The 19,874-nt window shown below is 38.3% G+C and overlaps 1 protein-coding gene and 1 long non-coding RNA gene across 3 annotated transcripts; one reads left to right on the top strand and one right to left on the bottom strand.

Annotated features, from left to right (window-relative positions):
- The first annotated feature begins 3,959 nt into the window (after positions 1 to 3,959).
- On the top strand, positions 3,960 to 7,389 carry LOC121979758 (disease resistance protein RPM1-like). The gene is made up of 3 exons (XM_042531751.1): positions 3,960 to 6,731; positions 7,042 to 7,278; positions 7,366 to 7,389. Exons 1-3 carry the CDS (start codon positions 3,960 to 3,962, stop codon positions 7,387 to 7,389), a joined length of 3,033 nt encoding a protein of 1,010 aa, XP_042387685.1.
- A 5,404-nt stretch (positions 7,390 to 12,793) lies between these two features.
- LOC121980872 lies at positions 12,794 to 16,149 on the bottom strand. Of its 2 annotated transcripts, none has more exons than XR_006111670.1 (2): positions 15,833 to 16,149; positions 12,794 to 13,058 (listed from the first exon to the last, which is right to left on the bottom strand). It is a non-coding gene; the product is annotated as an uncharacterized LOC121980872 (long non-coding RNA). The 2 variants fall into 2 exon arrangements; XR_006111671.1 differs by having other exon boundaries at positions 15,590 to 16,149.
- Between the last annotated feature and the right edge of the window lie 3,725 nt (positions 16,150 to 19,874).

Genomic DNA, 19,874 nt, shown 5'->3' on the forward strand with positions numbered 1-19,874 from the left:
GGTCGTGGGGTCGAAACTCAGGGTAGTCGGGGTGTAAATCCCCGGTCCCTGTGCAACTCAACCCACCTGCCACTTGCTCGCTCAGGATGCTGTGATCAATGGCGGAGCCAAGCATTGGCTTACTCGGGCTATAGCCCGGGCGGTCCAGTTGGTGATTGGCTGATTTTACTTCTTCACCTCTTGTATTTTGGATTTTCAAAGAAAGAAAAAGGACTTTTAGCCCAGATGATAAGTTTAGCCTAGGTGGACTATGACTCTCGGCTCCGTCAGTGGCTGCGATTTACCTCTCTCGTGATGGTCTTGGGTCAGGTGCAGCGGGGCGCTGGGGGCAAGCGATTTCACCTTGCCACTTGATTTGTTATTGCCTTCTTCTTCTTCCCGACAACAGCAGTGTTATGGGATGCAGCAGCGACTATGGGCCAACACTAGTGGCTCTCATTTAACAGAGCAATAGCTGACAGGGCCAAAACAACAGCATCGTGGCTGATAGTAGGAACTACTAGGCTAGCCCTGGTAGTCTCGGAGTTGGTTGCGGTTGTGGGTTGGCAGCAATGGCCATAGTAATCACGTTTGACCATGTTGACCAGACAAAAGGGGAGGCAGAGGTTGCAACATCACAGCGCCAGCCTCATGCGAAGGGGGCAACAATGGCTGGTTGGACCGGGAGATGGCAGCGGCAGTGAAGAGCCTTGGCGTGAGACGAGATATATGGCTGGTTGGATCGGGGGGTGACCACGGCAGTGAAGAGCCTCGGCATGAGACGAGATGGAGGGCTGGCCCCTGGTAGCTGCGACGCTAGCTACTGCTAGGGGCTGCATCGGTGACGAGCGGCACGACAACGTCTGGGTTGATGACAACAATCTAGGCCCCAAAAGAGGTTGGATCGAGAGAGGAGGTGTGCGGCTGTGAGAGGAGAAGAAAAGGAAAAATCGGAAATTTATAGCAAACACCACTTATATACTTAGGGTTTAATAATGAATTAAACTTTATGTTAATTAAATCAATTAATTTCCACTTAATATATATTCTAAATAGATTTTTTTAAGTCTAATAGTTTCATCCTCTTAAATATGTCATGCAGACTCTGTGTAATCTCCAAAAAAAATTCTAAAAATTTTTAGAAAGTTCTGTAAAATTATTTTTCAAATAACACTTATTATTTAATTGTTATTTAAGTATCATATCTAATAATTACACAATTGGTAAAGGTATTAGATCACACAAAATTTAACTTTAACTATTTATTATTCATCAAAACTAAAGTTCAATTATTAGTGTCAACTGTACTAACAAGGTGGTACTGGTTTGTATAAACCAGTACCACAATTGGTGCTAGTCTTTAAAGATCAGCACCACAATGATGATTGGTGCTGGTTTCAAACCAACTCCAGCATTGGTTTGAAAGACCAACATCAACGCTGGTTTGAAAGAACAACACTAACGTTGGTGCTGGTCTTTAAAAACCAACATTAGTTGGCGTGGTGCTGGTCTTTAAAGACCAACACCACATTGATATTAGTCTTTAAAGACCAGCACTAGTTGATGTGGTGCTGGTTTCAAACTAACATCAGTGCTGGTTTGAAGACCCCAGCACTATACCAACACAAGTGCTAGTTTCAAACTAGCACCACACCGTTTGAAATCAACACCAATGTGGTGCTGGTCTTTAAAGACCAACACCAGCTAGTACTGGTTTGAAACTAGAACCCTAGTGTGGTGCTGGTTTGAAACCAGCACCATACCAACCAGCACCATCACTAGTTTGAAACCAACACTAGCCATTATCAACATGGTGTTGATCTTTAAAGACTAGCACCAACATGGTGTTGGTCTCTAAAGACCAACACCAACATTGGTTTGAAACCAGCACCAACCAACCAATGTAGTGTTGGTCTTTAAAGACCAGCATCAACGTTGATTTGAAATCAACACCAATATGGTGTTGATCTTTAAAGACCAGAACCACTGTTGGTGTTGGTCATAAACTAGCATCGCCTTGATGCTGATTTGTATAACTAATACCACCTTATATGCAGGAGAGAGAAGAGTAATTTATAAGTAGGAGAGAGAAAAATGTTACATATAGATAAAAGAGAGAAATAAAAAAATGAATTTTGATCACGTCCGATTAAAAATCAAAAGAAACAACGAGGAATTAGCAACTCACAACTAGTTTGAAAGTTGGAACGGTCGGTATTGGATAGATGGTGCCACAATCAATAAGGGGAAGAGGTTGATGAGCCGATGAACGTAACAAGGAATGCCTTGATAAGTTTCAAGTTCTATTCAAGAGCCAACAAAATAAGAACCTCACTAATAGAAGCTAAAATTAGCCTCTACCTGGCCAAAACAACCACTATTTATAGGGGCTGCATTCTGCCCTTTGGATATTCTGCCCTTTATCCAACTTAACTCTGAAAGGCGTTGAAGCTCATTACATTTCCTTGGACTCTTATTTATCTAGTTAACCTAATTGGGATTCCTGATTAAATATTTGGGCTGCATGGTTGGCCATTTTCTGTTGCAATTCCAGCCATAACTCGAGCTTTGACTTCTTCGATTAGTTTAGTTTTATATGATTTTTTTTTTTTTACAGAATCATGCCATATTAAAAATATAAAAATCTATCCCTCCCCTAATTCTTTTTTACATAATATTGATGGTATTATTTTATATGGTAGATACATAGTGGTAAGTATTTTGTCTTAGTCTCAGATAATCCATTTTGAGTGTAGCTAATAGAATAAAGTAGATTATTGCCTTCAAGACCGGCTAGCTATTTTTTGTTCTTTTATTTTAAATTTAAATATCACTATCTATTTTGAAACAAAACTATTTAATTTTTAAAATCATTAGTTGAATTCTATTTTGTAGTTGAATTCTCCTGTAAATACTAATATCTATTTTGTAGTTGAAGTCTATTATTTTGATATGAGTTTGAAATCATTAGCCGAACTGATTTTCTGCTATTATATGTTAAATTCGAATATCAACATAGTAAAAGAAAATTAATAATTTTGTAAATATAAAAACAATGATTTTGTAAATAGATTTTTTTTGTATTTAAAAAAAACAACGCTTTTAAAGCGTTGCAAAAGTGTTGTTTTTTGTAAAAAAAAAACAACAACACTTTTAAAACATTGCAATAATATTATTTTTACAAAAAAAATGACAACGCTTTTAAAGCGTTGTAAAACCGTTGTCTTTGCTACAAATGATAACACTTTTAAAGCATTGTCGTTGAGTGGGCTTTTAACAATAGTACTTTTAACAATATTTTTTTAGGTACATAGACAACGCTTTTACTTTTTCTTGTAGTGTAGCGGTGGCGCTGGGGGCGAGCGAATCGTCTTTTGTCACATTGATCATAACTTGGTCATTCTTCAAAATGGTCTGGTGGTTAACGCATGAAATTTGGAATTTGAATCTTAGTGAAGCCGAGGTAAAATACCTCCCTAATACATTAGTTACTATTCCAAAAATTAATAGTCATATGTGATTAATCTTCGGTTGGCCCTGAAATGAATTGACGGAACGTTAATCTTCTTCCCTAGAAGTGAGCGTAGTCACCTTCTAGAGACTCGATCATCGCAAGGTCTTTCCTTTGTATTTCTATCATTTTGTTCCATAAAAATTCACGAACATCTTGTCATGCAAGAAAAAAAAAAAAAGACTATCCATGTTTAAATTACATTGTAGATCTAAACCCATTTATACCACCAATATACCTCCTGCTATTTGGTTAATTGTTTTACTTATTATCTCATCTGTTGATTAGCCTCGTCTGTAACTAACCTGCCCTGTTTGAATATTAGGCACATCGAGTTCCAGTTCTCCAAATTAATAAAGAACAGCTAAAGAACAAGTATATATATGGAAGTTCTGATCGGAAGGGTTATTCTAGCTCTGACACGGAAGCTCTAACTGTCATTATATCAGCTCCTGAAGATGGACAACTGATGCCGTTTGCTGATGTTGCGAGTCGGATGAGACGTATTAGCAGTGAGTTTGAGCATATACACACATTTTTGAGTAATATCGATGTGCAAAAACATAATACCGTCATGGAATCTTGGTTACGACTAGCAAGGGAGATCGAGAACAATTTGGAAGATGTCATCGATGAGTTTTTGTATCTTACTGCGGAAAAGCAATCCCAAATCTTGAATAGATCTGAGGTCTTCACTTACCATGTCGGGGGTCATACCAGAAAGACTAAGATCTTGCAGAGGATATCGTCTAATTTGGAAGAAATAGAAGGCGACCTACTTCATCTCGACGCAATGAAAGAACGATATGATATTAAGAAATTCTTATCCGAAGATGGTGGTTGTTCTCCCAGACTAAACACTAGAAGACTTCGTATCGATCCATCAGACTTGCTTGAGAATTTCAAGGATGACAAGACCATTCACAGACAAAAGAAAGAGATTCTGAGGGGGTGGTTAGTAGATGGAGAATCTAATTGCTACTTGATAACAGTTCTGGGACGTGGAGGTGTTGGCAAGACCACCATGGTTGATGATATTTATAGAAGTAAGGAAATTGCCTCTCGTTTTGATTGCAAAATTTGGATTACCCTTTCAAAGTCTTGTGGAATGAAAGAATTACTGACAAGAATTCTTAAAGAATTGTCTGCAAAAGAAGAAGAGAATTATGATGTACTGGATCTGATTAATTTGCTATACAAGGTTAATAACCTTCTGCAAGAGACAACTTACTTGCTTATTCTTGATGACGTTCTGAATCTGCAACTAATTTTGGATGTTCAAAGACTTCTTATTGATAATACTCGAGGAAGCAGGATAGTTATTACGACATGCTTACTTGAAGTTGAGGTGGCTGCTCAAGTAAATGACGTTATGCCTATTAAGCTGGACGAACTGAATATGGACGAATCATTTGAGCTTTTCAAGAGACAGGCGGATATACATGATCTTGCTGCTTCTGAGAATTTGAGGGAAATCTTAGATTATTGTCAAGGCCTGCCTCTGGCTATTGTGGCCGTTGCCAGACTATGGATACTTACAAACAAAGAAACTGAGGAATTAGAACGTATTCACTGTAAACTCAAGCAGCAGCCCAAATCTAGCAATGCCGATGATGTGAACCAAGTCTTGAGTCTTTGCTACGAATATCTGCCGACCAATTTGAAAAACTGCTTCTTGTATTGTAGTATGTTCCAGTTGGATGCAGGCATAAAGAGGAAGAAGTTGATTCGACTTTGGGTAGCCGAAAACTTCGTCCAAGACGAGGATAAACAAACAAAAGAGGAAGTTGCAGAAAATATCCTTAACGAACTCATCTACCGTTCCTTGCTGAGGGTTGTGGAGAAGAATAACGATGGAAGTGTGAGGAGATGTGGGATGAGTAATCTTTTCCGTAAAATAAGTCTTTCAGCGGCCAGAAAAGAAAAATTTAGCATGGTGTGGAATGAATCAGAAGCACCAAAGTTGAGAGATGAAGCTCGTAGATTGTCAGTGCATGACTTCACCAAAAACAGCGTGTTGTTTAAGATGGATTTCTCTCGCACCAGGTCTTTACTTATATACAAGCACAATTTTTCTGCTTGCTATTACTTACTGCACACCATATCAACAAAAGCAAAATATATGAGGGTAATAGATCTGGAAAATGCAAACATCGACAGAGTTCCTGATGGACTGACAGAGCTATTCAACCTGCACTATTTGGGCTTGAGGGGGACCAGGGTCACAGAGCTTCCGGAGACCATAAGGAAGCTTCAGAATCTGCAAACAATTGATGCCCGTTATACTCGAATCGTGAAGCTGCCTAAAGGAATAACCCTATTGAAGAATCTGCTGCACTTGTTTGCTAGCGGGCTGGAAGATCCGAGCCGTCGAGAATTCCATTCCATTAGACATGTGAAGGTTCCCAAGGGCCTACAGAATCTTACAAGACTGCAACAATTTGACCTCGAAGCTGATGATGAGTCCGTTCGGCAGCTTCAGAATCTGACCAACATCAGAGTGCTCATCATATCCAAGGTGAGATCAGTCCACTGCTCACAACTGCGCTTCTCGATATCGCAGATGCCTTTCCTGTATAAGTTGTCCATTGCTGCCTGCGACGAGAATGAGGAGCTCAATTTGAAGGAATTCGGTCTCTTTATGAAGAATGTTCGTGTGTTCTATCTACAAGGCAAGCTGGTGGAATTAGAATTGATCGATGCTCCCCAATCATTACTCAAGGATAACTACGTGCAGCTGTCCCAAACTTTCATCTCTCTCAGTGACAATCTACGGGTGTTGCGTTTGAGCTGGAGTCGACTGCAAAGAGATCCTCTTCCTGCACTTTATCAACTTCAGAATTTGACTGTGCTCTATCTGCAGAAGGCATATGACGGCGTGACGCTAATCTTTCGCAACACCTGGTTCCCTAATCTCAAAGAACTTCATTTGCTTCATTTGCCAAACCTCGGAAAGATAACAATATATCAAGGGTCCCTGAGGAATTTGCAATTCTTAATCATGGAAGGCCTGTTGCAACTGACGACGATCCCAACAGGTATTGAATTCTTGAAGTCCCTCCAGAAGCTGCACTTTTCTGAGTGCAACCCCTCCTTCCTCAATGCGATTAATAGAGATCAGAGAAGCAAGGTAGAGCACATCCCTGATATCTGCTATGACGATGGCATTCATGGATCAAGGACATTGGACATCTTCCCCAGGACCAGTGGCGTAATACCAGATCAACAAAATCTCACAAAGGTACTCCAAATCCATATATAGTCATTTAGATGCATCAAACAGTGTAGCATTTAGGCTTTATTTACTATTACGGGAAAAAGAGAGAGTGAGTGATTTCATTTACTAGAAAATTTTCGACTGTCTAAATGCCAGAACTAGAATTTAATATCTTTCTCATGGCTGCTTGTTTATGCCATGAAGGAAGAGGGAAGCAGTGACCCTCTCCAATATCAAATTGAAGACGAAAATTCATGTCTCAAGGTATATTTCACTTTAATGTCTGAAAATATATTGCTTCACGATCCTGATCTTCTTTTTCCTGAAAGTGCAGGTTGGAGCTGAAGTGTCTCTGAAGAGTGTGAATGATGCAGATAAAATTGTGGGAGCTGGAGTTGTTCAAACCCTTGATTCAAATGCTAGAGTGGGGGGATATGAGATTGGTCCTAATTGGGCAGGAATACGCCTAGGAACTCCAATGGATAACGCTGAGCACTTAATCAGACCTTATGGTGGCCTCAAGACTATAGGACATGCTAAGGGATCATTGATTGCTTGGCCTTGTTCTTTGGTGATTTTTTTTTTTGGATTTAGTCAATCTTTGCATTTAACTTTACTTATTGAGCATTTATCTGATCAAATATTTTGGCGTATGCAGCTTTCTATTCGTCAAAAGCTTTGAGGGAGGAGGATTCACCTTGATTCTATGTCTCATCATAGCATCATAGGAACTTTCAAAAAATTGGAATTCCATCCTTTGTCATGCGTTCTTAAGATATGTGATTGCCAAACTGTAAACTTTTAATTTGTTATCTGTGGAATTTTCTTGTAGAATAAAAAAATCCTGGATGTGGATTGTAATCTGTCAACAAATGTTCTAAGTTTGTGCTTCTCTTAAAACATTTCATTTGAGCTTCTCTAAAGTAAGTTTGTGATATATGATGGATTACTCATTCAAAAGTGTAATAAATTTTACTTATCGTCAGGTGTTTATTGTTGAACCAATTTATGACTAGGATATCGTGTAATCTGCCTCTCGTGTAATCTATCATAAATATTGAGCAATATGTTGAGAATGTGCTAAATTTGCTGCAAAAATATTAAACAATATTAGATGTGATCCTGCATGCAGACGTCGACGAGTGAATCATCGGTGAACTGACTTTGATGTCAATTCGATCGCCAATCACTAAATGACAACGAGGATGATAATATGATTCTGTAAGCATGGACATAGGCAACAATAAAAAAGAGTTAGAATGATGACTGGTGATTCCTGGTGTAGTCACTCAGACACTCAAGTTAGAAAATGAAGAAGAAGAAAAGTAATATTAAGATTTAGATGAATATATGTGCATGTAACTGAAAAGCAGGAAGGGGCTACCTTTTATAAAAAGATAGCATATGTTTTCATTATATTTTGAACTTTGTGTTATCATTATTTAATTTCTTAAATAATTCCAGACTTATTCACACCGCTATCTTTTTCTGAAATAATCCTGAAATAATTCAAGATTTGTATAATTGTTGTCATTTTCCTAAAATAATCTAAAATTCTACGTAAGCATCAAGAAGTTAGTGTAAGCATCAAAAAGTTAGTGTCTAAAAGGATGAAGTGCCAAGGATTTAGGGGCACCCCAGAAGTCGGGGTGCTAAGGAGTTAGAGGCGCCTATGTCATTATGTTTTTAAATGCAGCCACTCCTTTTAAACATATCGTCTGTGTCATCCACCTTGATTATCGAGTCCAGAATGTAGCAGTGTGTCTCTGAGGTTGCATCATATTAATATGATGTGATCTATAGTGGAGAAGACTAAGTGTCTTTTACATTACTTGGATTTAATTTATTCCATGCGCTTGATCTTATAGCTGAAAATTTATTTCGCTCATATAACAGCAGAGATCTAACAGTCTCTATTAAATGAGTCGGGCTATATTAGATCAGATAAAAATGTCCTTGTGCATAATCGCTGATTCTACTTTTGCCCTCCTTCCTCTTCTTCATTTCTGAGCTCTCCTTCCAACCTAGTAAGTTGTTTAGTTTATCCTTAAAATTCTTCTTTTCACTAGTCTTTAGTAGTCTAGAAATGTACTCCATGGTCGGGGAATCTTCTTCTATCCTTTGATATAGATCCACTACGTCAAGCTTTACTAATGTGTCCTTGGACTGATTAAGAACTACTTATGGGATTCCAGTAGGCCATCTATTAGGGCTTTCGAATGGTAATGACCAGCCAAACCGTCCTCTTTCGGGTTTTGTGACCTTCTTCCGAAATATGTTGAGTGGGTTGTGTCTCCCTATCCCAGTTTTTTTAATCGAAGTATCACAATATTTTTGTATTCCATTATCGTAGCTTGGTCCCAATTCCTTCTGCATCTTAACTGGGGTAATGATCCTCTTCCGCTTGTATCATATTCCACTTTCCCCATTGTATCTTTCATTTCTTATTTTACCCGAAGAAGATAGAAGATGGGGTCTTTTTCTTTCTATCCCGAGTTGGGATTAACCATATTAAGGAACTTCCTTCATCACACAAGGGGTATAAATCTAAGTTTTTCTTTGTCAAACCCCCGGGCCCCATATCTTGGATGACTCGGTGGCAGTGAGAATTGACCCACCTTCCGCTTTAAAGGACTATCACTTAGAGCGAGGTTATTTTAGTGCATCCCAGAAGTTGTTGGGCTTGTAGTTTAGCAACAATGTGTAAGTACGCTGGGTTAGTTTTGATGTGGTCAACCATATTAAGTTAGGTCCTGCGGTTTTGATGTCTTATGTCTGAGTGTATAGGAACTTAGGAATCCAAGAAGTCAAGCGGAAGATGTGGCTAGCAAGAAGGATGACACGGGAAGCGAGTTGATGGGTTCGATGCATCCAAGGGATAAGGTGTTACGGAAGAGTTCATCGGTGGACAAGAAGAACATACACGACATTCGAGGGATGAGAAGTTGGAGAGGAAGTCTATTCGAGGAGAAGGTTATAGTTGTGTTTAGGTAAGCTCAACTCTGGATGACAGGAGCATCACCCAAGGAAGTGCAAGAATAGTTAACTGATTAGAGGTTAACTGGATGCCCTAAAGAAGCTTGGAGGATAGAGGTGCCCTCATACTTTGATAGAGGCGCCCTCATAGGAGTTTGGAGGCGCCTCTGATGAATAGTAATCGTTAGGCTATCATTGAGAAGAGGATAAAAGTTTATCCTCTTGGAGGCACCCTAGATCCCCTTGGAGGTGCCTCCAAGCAACGGTAACGTTTTTTAGGAGACTATAAAAGCTCCCTAAAGGTAGGAATTAGACAACAATCATTGTATTAACTTTCCTAGTTTTTTTTTAGCGTTCAAAGTCTATAAGAGGCTACCCTGCCTACACAAAGGAGGTTTTTCTTATTGGAGCTTTCAACTGTCTTGGATTAACAACTATTTAGGTTGCAACTAAGTAAATCTTTTTTGCCTCTTCTTTATTATATGCTTTTATTACTAACTATTTAACATGTTTGTCTTTGCTAAATAGAAAATAAAAGAAAGTGTGTTTTTAATTTTAGAGCTATTCACCCTTTTCTAGTCGGCTGCACTGGGACCTACAATTTGTATCAGGGCCTGGACCATTTCAGAAGGACTAACCACCTACCAAAGAAAGAAGACGATGGCCAGATCTAGTATCTATCCACCAAAATTCGAGAGAGAGTTCATACTATGGAAGAAAAAATTGGATGTATACTTTAAAATTGATTTCGATATTTTACTAACTATGAAATATGATTTTGAAGTGCCTATGGATGAGAATGGAGAAGAAAAGGAAAAGCATCACTAGAATAAAAAGCAACAAACTGAATTCATGACAAATGCTAAGGTAGAATTCTACCTCCTAAGCATACTACCACTTAAGATGTTAAACGAATTGGCACTTACTGTTGGATCGAGATATACGTGAGAAGGGGTAAATCGCGTGGTTTTAAAAAACTCATCTTTTTCAATTTAAAACAAGAGTACACAACGGAAAAAGAAATAGACATAAATGAAAAAGACACAAACACAATGATTTACTTGGTTCAGAGCCTTCGACGACTCTTACTCCAAGACTCAGGTCCTGTGAACTTATCGACAGGCAATCCACTAAATCCTCTTTCGGAATTGTCAGAAGAGTAATCGAATACAAAGGAAGTTTGAGAAGTGTAACACACTACACTTCCCGTTTACAGAAAGTAAGTACAGTAATTAACTTTTTACCAAACACTTGTTTGTAGTTGGTTGGCTCAAGCTCGGTGTTTGGGTGGCTTCTCGGCGACAGTCGGACATAGTAGAGTCGCAGCAACAAGCCGGAGTAGTCGAAAAGCCAATCAGATGTGTAGAAGCTCGTATAGAAGTTGATGCTTGAGGCTTGGTCGATATACCCTTATAAAGGGTGTGGAAGGCGTCTTCCATAGCCTTGAAAGCACCTCCAACATGCGAAGTTTGATCCCGAACTTCTTGCTCCTTATCTGCGAAGAAGTCTAAATTTTATCCTGTGTGGAAGGCGCTTTCCATGGCACTGAAGGCGCCTTCCATGAACAGTGCAAAGACGCTATCCATACCATGGAAGGTGCCTCAGGCACTATTCACCTGAGATCTTTTGTGCTTCTTTTACCCTGCAAAAAGTGTTAGTCCAATAACCTGCAAGACAATGTTAGCATAATAATAATAAGAAGTAGTAATTAGATCTTGTCTCCCCGAAACCAGGATCTAATCAGGGTCTCGATTTAGGTTTTCAAAATGGACCTAAATTGGACCGACGTCTACTGTCCCTTTGAACGGAGACAATCCTTACTTAGTCACTCCCCTCTAGTGTCTTACCTCTACTTATCAGGTGAAGAGTTACCTTACAGAATCACACATCCAGACTTCAGGAATCAAATATCCCAACCTACCGGAATCGCACATCCGGTCTTCTCCAATCGGGAATCGCACATCCCAACCCTTGCCAGAATCCCACATCTAGACTTCAACCTGTCGGGAATCGAACATCCCGACTTGCTAGAATCACACATCCGGTCTTCAACCAATCAGGAATCAAACATCTTGACTGGGTTTAGCCAACTTTACACACTTGATAATAAGGTTAGACTATAACAACATCTAACTTAACTCACTTGTCATTCATCAAAACCTAAGTTAGACCGTCAGTGCAAATTGTACTAACAATCTCTCCCTTTTTGATACAATGATAATGTAGGTTAGAGTTAGGAAAAGATATGCAATAATAATAACTGATTTAAGATAAAATTAATTGAGAAAGATTAATTGTTGTTTTTTATTTTCTTAATCATTTTAGGGTTAAGGATTTTCAACTTTTTCTTTTTATTACTTAACTCAACCCTTACCCTCCCCCTTTGACATTCATCAAAAAATATGCAAGTAAGTATACCAAAGTATTGAAACATAAGTGAGTATCAGCATAAAAACTTGCACATTTATTGTAGGGAGCAATTTAGTGTTAAAACAATTCCACTTAATTTTTAAAGTTTTCAAAAATTTATAACATGTTTTGAAATCTAACTTTTGTAAAATAATTTCAAGGTTTAAAGGTTTAAAGGACACACATAAATGTCCTTATAGTATAATTTTAGTGACACTAAAATTATGGTGACACCATCAAAAAATGTATTGAAATGCGGTGTTAGCATAGACCCTCTAGTATTCCTGACATTTGTATAATGTCATTATAAAATATTTATACTAACTTTAAAAGTGTCTTAATTATAGGAATATAATGACAATAAAAAATGTCACGAAAAAAATATTTCCTGGACATTTATGCATACCTTTTTATTATCTAAATAAGGACAAATATAAATGTCACCTAAACTAATTTATATTGGCAATTATAAATGTTATAAATTTTTATATAAGGACAATAAAATATGTTAGTAATGATAATTTATAAGAGTTTTAAACTGTCATCTTATATAATCTATAATGACATTATTAAATATCAATTATAATATTTTATAAAAGCATTAAATAGAAACATTTAGAATACACCACAATAAATTACTAATATTTATTAAGAATACAAAACATTCATCACATAATAGAAAAAGTTATACATCATCACAATTTAACCATCATCACAATTCACCACAATAAGAATAGAAACATTTTACATCCAAAATATCCAATTCATTCACCATATCATCACAATTCATCCCATCATCACAAAAGTACAAATACAATACTAATGTAAAAGTATTGAATCCAATGCTAACTAAATACTAACAAATCATTGATTTTTAAAGCTAACAAAGTCTTATAAAATAAAAACTCAACTAATTTACTATCAACCATCTTCAACCATCATATGCAAAATCCAAGTACCTGTCACCTACAAATACGATCAATAAATTTGTATAAGTAAATTATACAATGAAAATACAAACCTAATAAATATAATTTTAAAGATTAAAAATCATACCAAACGGGAAACATATAAAGTATCATTCTATAATTTGTCCTTGAATCTTTATCTAATAAGACACAAGTTAAAGATAAATGAAATACAAATTCTCTTAAAACATTGTCTTGTAAGTATTTTCATTAATTATTGAAAGAATTATGAACGTCAATTTAATTGAGGCTTGAGTTTGCCATGATGACTGAAGGAAAGAATTCCTACATGGAATCCAAATAAAATCTTTCTGTGTAAGCATTAGACTCCATTGTTTATTAAACAATATCTCTATACTTATCATTTTTCATGCGCTTATTAATATATATATATATATATATATATATGAGTTTTTTAGTTGTCTTTTGACATTACTGATAATGTTTTGAGTGATAGAAAAAACTTGGATCAAGAAAGTAGTTGAATTGCAAACATACGCCACCTCAAAGAGTCTAAATGGTTATTTGATTTGAATGAGTAAACAAATTTAGCATCAGTTAACAAAAAAAATTATATTGACAAAGATTTTTATCAACTAAGTTTCTTGAGATATTTCTCAAACTGATGGTGACAACTAAATTGAAGTAAAGAACTAAGTTTTCTATATAATGTGTGTAAAAATGACCAACTTGGGATCTTGGTAAGATCAAATATTTTGTGAAACTCTATATAGTTTCACTATTTTAAAAAAAAGATTGACTACATGAGAAAGTACCCAAATTATTCTTCAAACAATCACAATTTAAGCTATTTTAGATAGCCTTCATCAACTTCCATAATATAATCATTCTACCTTTGAGTGAGTGGTAACTAGTCAAAGACAAAAACAATTCTAACTTCTTAAGGAATCCAAGAAGTCAAGCGGAAGATGTGGTTAGCAAGAAGGATGACACGGGAAGTGAGTTGATGGGTTCGATGCATCCAAGGGACAAGGTGTTACGAAAGAGTACATCGGTGGACAAGAAGAATATACACGACATTCGAGGGATGAGAAGTTGGAGAGGAAGTCTATTCAAGGAGAAGGTTATAGTTGTGTTTAGGTAAGCTCAACTCTGGATGACCGGAGCATCACCCAAGGAAGTGCAAGAATAGTTAACTGATTAGAGGTTAACTGGATGCCCTAAAGAAGCTTGGAGGATAGAGGCGCCCTCATGCTTTGATAGAGGCGCCCTCATAGGAGTTTGGAGGCGCCTCTGATGAATAGTAATCGTTAGGCTATCATTGAGAAGAGGATAAAAGTTTATCCTATTGGAGGCACCCTAGATCCCCTTGGAGGTGCCTCCAAGCAACGGTAAGTTTTTTTAGGAGACTATAAAAGCTCCCTAAAGGTAGGAATTAGATAACAATCATTGTAGGAATTAGATCCTGTCTCTCCTCCAGTGACTTACCTCTACTTACCAGGTGTAGAGTTACTTTCCAGAATCACATATCCAGACTTCGGGAATCAATTATCTCGACCTATCAAAATTGCACATCCGATCTTCTCCAATCAGGAATTGCACATCCTGACCTACCGAAATCGCACATCCGGTCTTCTCCAATTGAGAATCACACATCCCGACCCTTGTCAGAATCCTACTCAACATCAAATGCATAATCAACATGTTAACTCGGTCATCAAGATATCCCCTACAATACACACTCTATATGTGTACACACAACATAATCTAGATATTCAAAAATCAAGACTGTATGTGATATAAATAGATCATCTCAAAAGTCAAGCATAAGTATCAAGAAGGATAATAATACGGATAGATTTAAAGTAAAACAACCTAATCCATCAATCAAAAATAATCATGCACTAAGTTCAAAGAACTAAAGAGGCCAAGGAAGAAATACCCACCTTTATGTAACACATCTCTTAAAGAACCCCCTCATCGAGACACTCGTCTCAAATCAACATCCTGCAAATTATATGATATACAGTTTTTGCTAATCACATGTAGAACAATTAGCTAAATCCAAAACCTAATCCTAATTCGATTAGGTAACCACATTTAAATTCCACCTAATGATCCAAATCCAGCTAGATGTTTAGACCACCCTTAAACTCCTTAATTCTAACTAACCAATTGCTAATCAAATCTCATCATAAATCCTTCTAAATCCAAACATAATCTGTAATCCATTAATCCAACCTAAATCAATTCCTACATTCCATTAACCCATCTATCAATCCTGCTTTCATTCCACTATTTGAAAATCAGCATTTCCAATTAACAATTCATCTTCAACTTAACTACCAAATAACCCAACCACCATAGGAAATCTGAAATCAAACCTCCATCAACCACACATCAACAAACCGGTTACAATATTCAAATCAATCCATGATTTACAACTAAGCATAGCTTAATCCACTAAAATTCCAATTCCAAATACATCTCCTTTTCATCAATTAGTTAATCAAGCTAATACAGAAATGAATTCATATCTGTATCAATCTGAAACTGAACAGATCTTACCTTATTCCAATCTACAGATCTACAGTAGTTTGGAGAAGACATCTGGATGTAGCCATGAGGAAGATAACACTCTCCACTTCAGATCTGATGAAGAGGACTCAACATAGTTGGAGATGAGCATGGCTACAGATGTGGATCGATCGATAGAAGAGATGGCAAATCAATAGAGAGGATCAGGGCTCGGTGTCGTTGATCACTGGGATGAGCATGGCCACAACAAAGAAAGGTGATGACAACTTTCACCTGGCTAGTGGCTGCGGCGACGCGGTGTTACCCAAAGCTAGGGCATAACTTTGGATCGAGTGAAGGGACTGGCCCCTCCCCCATCGTGGCTATGATTAGTGCTGGTAGCCATGGAGATCAGTGGCGGCACGGAGAGGATCGACAAATTAGGGCAGCATCTGATAACACCAAACACCAGCATCTCGCGGTCGGAGCTCATGACGGTAGACGTTGACCATGGTAGTTGGCGGCGAACAAGGGCGAGTGGTGAATGAGGGCGAGCGGCGAATCTCTTGAGGGAGGTCATCGGGAAGAATGAAGAGGAGAAAGGATCGGATGAGGATGAAAAGAGGAGTTAGGTTTTGATTTAAATACTTAGGTTATATTTAATTAAACTCTAAGTTAATTCCTCAATCAACTCCCTCTTAATGGTTATACCAAATAGACTTTCTCTAGGCCCAATAGATATATCCCCTTAAATCATCTTATACGGCCTCCATTAAAATCCAGAAAATTTTTTAAAAATTTTTGAAAAATCCAATAAGATTATTTATCGAATAACACTTATTATTGAATTTATTGTATCTTACAGATATCTTGTTGACTAAGTTAGCATGTTGATTATGCATTTGATGTTGAGTTACACATGATTGGTATCTGTTATAGGAATCACATGGTTGATTGTCCATTTACTTATTGTATGTTTACACATGTCCGGTGTTTTCTATTAGAGGAACCATGTTGATTGTATCTATATTGTGTGTACACGTGTCTGATATGTATTATTGGAGGAATCATGTCGATAATGCCTATATTGATGATCTTATGTGTCCAGTGTAATATTGGAGGCATTGTGTTGATTATACTTACATTGTAAGATGCGTACGTGTATGGTATGTACATGTCTGGTGTTGCTACTTATTGTATTTGTTGTTTAGTAGACGCCAGTTGGATCTACACATACCTATAGATATAGATATTAGATGGATTATTGTATTGGAGGTATTTATGATGGATTGAGGTGTTACATTAATGATGACTATTTCTGTATCATGATTATTTATATCATACCCATTATTGCACCGTATGCTAACAACCAAAGTCTCCCTTGTGGTGTGAGAGAGTTGTCAGTCATATTTATAGTTGCCCATTCGACCACTGTGGGAGAGTGGTAGCTAGTAGTAGAACTAGTCCTGTCGTGCTCACTTAGCCACTCAGTCTTATACTCTGTCAGCCTCGACCATTCATGAGTAGTGGTATCTGGAGGTTATAGTAGTGAGGGGGCTAGAGATATGAGTAGTCAGGGACCCTGATGTTATGTAGTTAGATAATTACTTAGCAAACTATCCGCCTCGACCGCTATATAGAGTTAGTACCCCAAGATAGTTTTGATGTGATCAACCAAGTGAGGTTAGGTCCTGTTGATTTTTAACCCTGCGTCTAAGTGTGCAGGAACTTAGGAGCACAAGAAGTTGAGCAAAAGAAGTAGCTAGCGAGAAGGACAACACGAGAGAGAGATGACAGGCTCGGTGTGTCCGAGGGACGAGGTGCTACGGAAAAGTATGTGGGTGAATGAGAAGGAGGTGTAAGATCGAAAAGCGCTAGAGGGGGGTGAATAGTGTTCGTGGCTATTTCGTTCTTTTTAAGTAAATACGCAGCGGAAAAGTAAAGACTCGGAAGCAATGCTAACACTTTTGGTTACTTGGTTTGGAGTCTATGTCGACTCCTACTCCAAGGCCCACGATCGTTGATCACTTTCGGTGGATAATCACTATAAGCTCCGAAAAATTGCAACTTTGAATTACAATATTAATGCACTAATTAAAATTATACTGACAAATAAGGAAGAAGAAATGAAGGCTTTCAGTTGTCGGAGTCGAGTTATGCCTTTATCGAATCGTCCTTTGAGCAGCACACTGAAGAAGGATTGCAAGTTTTCATTGTTCCTTGGCATCTGCTCAGACCAGCCTTATATAGGTTGTTGAAGGCACCTTCAGCCTCCATAGAAGGTGCCTCCAGCCCGCCGAATCCACAACGTCAATAAGCTCCTGTGTCTTCACTTCTTGTTCACCCGAAGGCGCCTTCAAGCTCCATGGAATGTGTCTTCCATCCAGTGTCCAAGGCACCTTCAAGCCCCTTTGAAGGCGCCTTCAACCTTGCTTCCTGCACAGCTACAGCCAAGGCGCACGAGGTGCCTCCAACAGCTCAGAGGAGCCTTGGACACTGTTCATCCGAGAGTTCTCTTGTGTAACTTCATTCCTGCAAAGCATATTAGTCTACAAACAAAGCATACCCAGCAAAACCAATTTAGCACAATAATATAAGATAAATGTAAGTACTCGATAGTCATCGGACTGTCCGATTCTGACTTCGGATTTCTTGAAAATCCTAAGTCAAACCGACGCCTACTGTTCCCTCTCCGAGGAATGCGTCCTCACCTACTCCTCTTAAGAGAGTTTACCTTTTGCCAGATCGATCCTCCAGACCGACTAAACTTTCTACCTAGGGTTACTACCCCCTAAGACCTAGGGTTATCACCCCCTAGGGTTTTCCACCTGCCTAGCTGCAGCTAGGACTTCTGCCTAAGACAACTTAGGACTTTCCTGCAAGCTCAATAAATCTTGTTAGATAACAAGACAACTTAACTTTGGACCCTTTAACATAATTAAAATATAGGTTCGATTGTCGGATGCTTCCCGCACCAACAGGAGGCGTGTGCCGTTTCCGAGGGATGAGAAGCCAGAGTGGAAGAATGGACGAAGGTCGGAAGTTGGGTTCGAGTGAACTCTATTCCAGATGGCTGAGATCACCCAAGTGAGTGAGACCAGAGCAAAAGACCCCAGACCAAAAAGTCAACTAAAAGTTGACTTTTTTTGTCTGAGCGCTCGGACCCGGAACCCTTCCAGCCGCTTGAAACCAAAAGTTATTTGTTCGTGACGTGGCGCGATCCATTGCGATGGGAATAAAGTTTTATCCTCTCTTAGGTGCCTAGAACCCTTCTAGGCACCGCGACCAGGGCTATTAATATAGCCTTGGTCCCAGAAGCTTAGACAGAGCACTTGTAAATGATTACTTTTGTCTAGCTTCATATTTTAAGTACTTCAACTACTGTAAGAGGCTTCTCTGCCTGAAGGAGTGTTTAGTATACTTTCAACTTCCTTGGATTAACAACCTCCCCGGTTGTAACCAAGTAATCCCTCTGTGCCTCTTCTTTTTAATTTATCTTTTAATTATTTTTATGCAAGTGTTAATTTTGATAAAGATATAAAGATCGAGGAAGGTTCATTTTTATTTGCAGGGCTATTCATCCCCCTCTAGCCGGCTGTCAAAGGTCCTACAATTGGTATTAGAGCAAGGACGTCTCAGAAGGACTAACCCAGACTGAAGCAACGAGACGATAGTCGGTGCAAGCATTCATCCACTAAAGTTCGAGGGAGATTTCGCGCAATAGAAACGCCAGATGGAGGTATTTTTTTAAAATAGATTTTGAGATATTGTTAATTATGAAATATGATTTTGTAGCTCCCAAAGACCAACAAGGAAATTAAAAGGAAGAATACCAATGGAGCAAGAAGGAGCAAGCAGACTTCGTAGCGAACAGACGAGCTGAGTTTCACCTACTCAGCGTACTTCGACCCCAGGAGGTCAATCGAATCGACAGCTAAAACTCCGCAAAAGAGCTCTGAGAGAAATTCCTAGAACTCTATGAAGGTACTTCGAAAGCAAAGTTAGCAAGGTGAGACATCCTCTGAACCCAACTAACAAACCTGCAGATGAACAATGAAGAAAAGGTAGCGCAACTCCAAGCACGAATCAAAGAACTCATCACTCAGCTCAATAATCTCGGAGAATCGATAATGAATCAAGATTCAATCACGTACATGCTCAACATCTTCCCGAGAACTCCAGAATGGTTATCTTTAGTAGATGCATACTACATCTCTAAGGACTTTGAGCTAAGTATACTAGAGAATTTGTTTTCTACTTTTGAACTTCACGAAACTCGATGTGCAGATTCTAAAGAAATTGAAAACTCAAACAATAATCTTGTCTTGAAATCCAA

Source organism: Zingiber officinale, chromosome 5A (genome assembly GCF_018446385.1).
Source record: "Zingiber officinale cultivar Zhangliang chromosome 5A, Zo_v1.1, whole genome shotgun sequence".
In the NCBI taxonomy this organism is placed as follows: Eukaryota; Viridiplantae; Streptophyta; class Magnoliopsida; order Zingiberales; family Zingiberaceae; genus Zingiber; species Zingiber officinale.

What these genes read in the sequence shown, in the direction of transcription:
- LOC121979758 (XM_042531751.1), top strand. Translation starts at nt 3,960, where the DNA reads ATGCCGTTTGCTGATGTTGCGAGTCGGATGAGACGTATTAGCAGTGAG. An exon ending in ATCAACAAAATCTCACAAAG is followed by an intron (nt 6,732 to 7,041) that starts GTACTCCAAATC and finishes CTGAAAGTGCAG; the next exon opens with GTTGGAGCTGAAGTGTCTCT. An exon ending in TTGCTTGGCCTTGTTCTTTG is followed by an intron (nt 7,279 to 7,365) that starts GTGATTTTTTTT and finishes TGGCGTATGCAG; the next exon opens with CTTTCTATTCGTCAAAAGCT.